General features: G+C 33.2%; 1 protein-coding gene across 4 annotated transcripts in view; it reads right to left on the bottom strand.

The window, feature by feature from the left end:
- The window catches only part of NKTR (natural killer cell triggering receptor), a 58,771-nt gene that overhangs the window by 32,109 nt on the left and 23,503 nt on the right, over positions 1-3,159 (bottom strand). For 3 of the 4 annotated variants that reach the window (XM_012808052.2, XM_012808053.2, XM_023515909.1), the window contains exons 3-5: positions 2,988-3,062; positions 1,404-1,511; positions 901-945 (exon numbers count right to left, since the gene is read on the bottom strand). In XM_012808052.2, the coding sequence (XP_012663506.2) occupies positions 901-945; positions 1,404-1,511; positions 2,988-3,062 (228 nt within the window). Of the gene's footprint in view, positions 1-569; positions 598-900; positions 946-1,403; positions 1,512-2,987; positions 3,063-3,159 lie in introns of all 4 variants that reach the window. The other variant, XM_023515910.1, reaches the window with a different exon arrangement.

Here is a 3,159-nt window from a genome sequence, read left to right as displayed (position 1 = left end):
CTTTCTTTATAACAAACAGAAACATAGAAAACTTTAAAAAATTATTACCTTGGGAACAGGCTTCTGAAAAAGAGTAGTAATCCATTTTCCCCAAAGAAAATATAAAAGACTATTATAACACTGAAGCTATTATATAGTGGTACAACCTAGTAATACTGGATCCTATTATAAATCTTGGCAACTGACTTTTCTAAGGCTTTTTGGGGCAAGTGCAATAGTTAGATTTATGCAAATGCTACTACTGTAAGAATAAAGAGTCACACAGTTCTAGTATATGAAAGAAAACATACAAACCTTTGAGAAAGGAGGAAATACCAACTTTTATTCAAAGAAATTGTTTGGTTTAGGGGGAAATAAACCCCACAATTAGATTCTTTTCCCTAATGTGGAACTAATAACCCATTGGGAAAAGGAAAAAGATACAGATGCATGTATGAAATAATACACAGATTTCCAAGTCTTCAAGCAATATAGAAATCCAGCCATAACCTGACCCAGACTGTCCATAAATTAGGAAGGGTGCAAGGGAACAGAATTGGAGTTTGTGTTACTGAGCTTCGTTCTCTTACCTTTTCATTTTGCAAAAGACCACATTCTCTATAAACAAAAGAATATGTTGACAGTTTTAGGCAGGAAGATAGGAGTTTTCATGTATATAGTTGCCTAACCTCCATGCTGAAAGTCATGTTTAACCATAAAGTTAGCCTTAATTAATCTTGCCAATTAAGAGTTACATATTACAATATAATTTATCCCCAAATTCATGCAAATAAAGTATTTTCATGCAGCATTAGTTTCATGCAACAAGTGAACTATAAGTAAGCCTTTTCTCATTAAAAATATTTGATCTTGCTTTAATAACAGAACTGAAATAAAAGACCATAAAATATTAAGCCTTACCTTTAAAATATCCACCATAAATTGATTCTCCACCTTTTCCATTACCTGAAAATAATGAACTATTAAATAAAAATATACTAACATAGATAAATTATTTTTGATGATTTCAATTTGCTACAGAAAATTTTGAACCTTATAACTGCTGCATATAATCAAATTCTAAGAGTTCTCAATTAACTTCATTTTAAAAATGTCAAATCCTATTAATAAATACCATAAAATTTATCTCCACAATTCACTTACTTCAAACAGTAATCACACCAACAAAACTCTAGATTTGTTCTAGAATCTGCAAAGGAATTCACTAAGTAATTATAATATTACTAAAATAAACTACATAAAACCAAATGACTTAGTATTTTTCTTTTGTGTACATTCTAGATCTGTAACAATCATTCATCCAACAATTATTCACTAACCATTTAATATTTATACCATACTGTGACATGTTTACAATTAAAAGCAATAATGAGATACTTTAAAAACTGAGTTATTAGCGCTACCTTCACTGAAGTCCCCACCCTGAATCATAAAGTTTTTAACCACACGATGGAATGTAGAACCTTTATAACAAAGCTTCTTCCCAGTTGTTTTCCCAACGCCTTTCTCTCCTGGAAAAAAAAGAAATGAAGCTTAGTTATAAATACATCCTTTCATGGAAAGAATCAATCAATCAATCATTTGTCAAATCTCTCTTGTGTGCTATCAAATATAAGAAATAGATGACATGATGATTTAACATATATATAGATACACACACACACACATAAACCAAAATAATACAAAGCAGCATATAAATGTTAAATTGTGTGGTATAGATTCAACATGCTATAAGATTAAGAAATATCGAGACCTGACTGGGCTCAGTGGCTTATGCCTGTAATCCTAGCACTCTGGGAGGCCAAGGTGAGTGGACTGCTTGAGCTCAAGAGGTTGAGACCAGCCTGAGCAAGAATGAGACCTCATCTCTACAAAAATAAAAAAACCACCTGCGCATTGTGGCAGGTGCCTGTAGTCCCAGCTACTCAGGACACTGAGGCAAAGAGGCTTGCTTGAATCTAAGAGTTTGAGGTTGCTGTGAGCTATGACACCACATCACTCCACCTAAGATGAGAGAATAAGACTCTACTCTGTTGGGGAGGGAAAAAAAAAAAGAAAGAATAAATAAACACCAGAGACATTTATCACTCAAGTTGAAAAACCAAATCAAAAAACTGGTGCTAAGATTGTCTATGTGTACCTAAGCATGAATTTTTTTTAACTTAGTTTATTTCTAATCTTAAAGTAACATTGTAAATGTCCTTCTACCTTTTTAAAATATAAATACAATTATACATAATTAAGAAAACCTCATGTTTTGCTTCTTTACTTTCTAACTTTAAATTTCTTGGAATGCTAAGTTTATTCAAAGTACTGAAATTAATAAAATTATACCAAGACAAATCAGTTTTGTACATGTGCTAGTATTTTATAAACTACAACGTATAGAGAAGATTCTATTACATAAAGTAGAGTCTTACTTTCCTTTTCATTTTTGAGACTATTTCTTTCTCCTTTCTTTCCCTTCAGAAATGCTTCCCTGGGGCTGCGTGCAGTGGCTCACACGTGTAATCCCAGCACCCTGAGAGCCTGAGGTGGGCGCATCACCTGAGCTCACCAGTTCTAGACCACCCTGAGCTAGAGTGAGACCTCATTATATATGTTAAATCATCATGTCATCTATTTCTTATATTTTTCTCTAAAAATAGCCAGGCATTGTGGTGGGCGCTGGGAGTCTCAGCTATTTAGGAGGCTGAGGTAAGAGGATCACTTGAGCCCAAGAGTCTGAGGTTGCTATGAGCTATTGACTCCATAGCACTGTACCAGGTGGCAACAAAGTGAGACTCTCTCTCAAAAAAAACAGAAAAGAAAAGAAAAACAGAAATGCTTCCCTAATTTCATAGAGAAGTCAGTGTAATAATTTTTTTTTATTTGCAAAACTCATTTCACAGTCCATTATTTTTCCAGGAAAATATCTACTCTGTTAAGCAAGGTAAAACTACAAGTCCTGACTCCCTCATTATTAAATGATTTAATAATTTACTTACCTGAGCATAGGCAAAGGAAGTTTTTGCATGTTTTTGGACATATGTCTGAGAAGAGCTGAAACATAATGCGACCAACTGAAATAAAATAGACAGGGAAAAAAGCAGTAAGCAAGTTGATTAAATATACCACATTTTATATGGGAGAAAGAAAATACATAAATAGAATTAACTG

This window comes from Otolemur garnettii, unplaced genomic scaffold, assembly GCF_000181295.1.
Source record: "Otolemur garnettii isolate 467f Iridium unplaced genomic scaffold, OtoGar3 scaffold00082, whole genome shotgun sequence".
In the NCBI taxonomy this organism is placed as follows: domain Eukaryota; kingdom Metazoa; phylum Chordata; class Mammalia; order Primates; family Galagidae; genus Otolemur; species Otolemur garnettii.
This window is presented reverse-complemented; position numbering and strand designations above follow the sequence as displayed.